Here is a 1708-nt window from a genome sequence, read left to right on the forward strand (position 1 = left end):
ACTCAAATCTCTCTCGCTTACTCTTCCTGTTCGAATTGAAGGTGGAAATCCTCTTACTCTCAATGGTGAGTTTAATTTCCTCCGTCATGTTTGCTGCCAACTGCTTCAGTGATGGCGAAAGATGTTTCTGCTAATTTTGTTATTGTTGTGGTAAATGGTACTTAAAGCATTATATTTTTATTTTAAATAGATTTTGACTCAAATCCAAATTGACTAACACAATCTTTATGAGAATCTAACGGCAGGGACTACACAGTTCATCGAGAAAAAGGTTAGGACCTTACCGTGTGTTTTTTAAAATACACGGACTAAACAGTGTGTTTTAACAAAATATAAGGACTAATAAATTAATTACCATATAATAATAAACTATAAATTAATTAATTAAATATTTGCAAAAAAAAAAAAAAAAAATACAACTTGACAAAATTATATAGAGAAATTGAAGTTATAGATAAAGTAATTTTAAGGGCAATCAACTAGTTAGTGGTTATGTTTACTATAAATAGAGGACCCAAAACCTCGATTTAGATCATCCAAGTAAGTCTTCCACAGCTTGTTTAAAAAAATGGCAATCTCAAAGACTTTAATCTTTGCTGGGCTTCTATTTGCTTTTGTTCTGCTCATTGCTTCTGAGGTTTCAGCTCGTGAGCTTGCTCGTAAGTAATTTTCATTTTAATTACTGTTAATTAGTACCATATCCCTATCCTTTTATGCATATAATGAATGTTTGAAAATGCAGAAGTAGAAGTGGATAATTTCGACGTGGACGGCGGCGAATATGGAAAGGGAAAAGGAGGGTATGGAGGAGGCTATGGAAAGGGAAAAGGTGGGTATGGAGGAGGAGGATATGGAAAGGGTAAGGGTAAGGGAAAACGTGGCTACAAAAAACCAGGACATGGCCGATACCCGCCCGTTGCTGCCGGAGAAACACAAGAAATCGGAAATTAGATGGAAATGTAAGGGTAGTTTACATGTCCTTTTCAGAACAAAATTAAGGACATGTAGGCCTATAAACTTTGTATTCCAATAAAGGGTATTATCTTATCTATATATATTGCATGCCTTGCTCTATATGTATCTTCTGCTTTTCTTCATCTTCTTCTATGCATGCACGATGTACTCTTTATCAATAATATTCAGAGATTTACTTGTCATAAATGTCTTCTCTTTTTGTTTTTCTATTTTATGTCATATAATCTGATGTCCCCATTTCGGCGTCTCTTTCATAAAAAGTAGTCCCTTTTAATCATATGGGTCCTCTTGGCTCATAAAATATATTATTTTAATTAAAAGTGACCACTTTTTGTGAGAGGGACATGAAATGGGACATCGAAACAGTTTTTGTGAGAGGGACATGGAAGGCAACATCGAAATAGAAACAGCAGATTTTCTCCCAGCTAATATTTCCAACAAATTAACCAAATGCATGAAAATTAATATAAAATATAATATTCAAAGTAAATAAAAATAAAGTTTCTCTGAAGTTTCAACAAAGTAAAATTTATTAAAAAAAAAATTAATAACGGGTTTTTCAAAAGTTTTAACATGGTACAAGTTGTTCAAGGAAAAGTATTCTAAAATCAAGATTAAAAAAATTATGATTCTTTTGGTGAAAAAGTTAAATTTTAATCTCTTTACAAGCACAGTAGTTTCAAAACAATTTCAAATAATTAAAAGCACTACAAAAAGTTGTTTATTTAAGGCT

At 32.1% G+C, this 1708-nt stretch overlaps 1 protein-coding gene across 1 annotated transcript; it reads left to right on the top strand.

Moving 5' to 3' along the window:
* Nucleotides 1–501: 501 nt before the first annotated feature.
* Nucleotides 502–1161, top strand: LOC136220822 (glycine-rich protein DC7.1-like). The gene is made up of 2 exons (XM_066008627.1): nt 502–659; nt 743–1161. The coding sequence occupies exons 1-2, from the start codon at nt 569–571 to the stop codon at nt 949–951; spliced, it is 300 nt and encodes a 99-aa protein (XP_065864699.1). The 5' UTR covers nt 502–568; the 3' UTR covers nt 952–1161.
* Nucleotides 1162–1708: the final 547 nt, after the last annotated feature.

This window comes from Euphorbia lathyris, chromosome 2 (assembly GCF_963576675.1).
Source record: "Euphorbia lathyris chromosome 2, ddEupLath1.1, whole genome shotgun sequence".
NCBI lineage: Eukaryota > Viridiplantae > Streptophyta > Magnoliopsida > Malpighiales > Euphorbiaceae > Euphorbia > Euphorbia lathyris.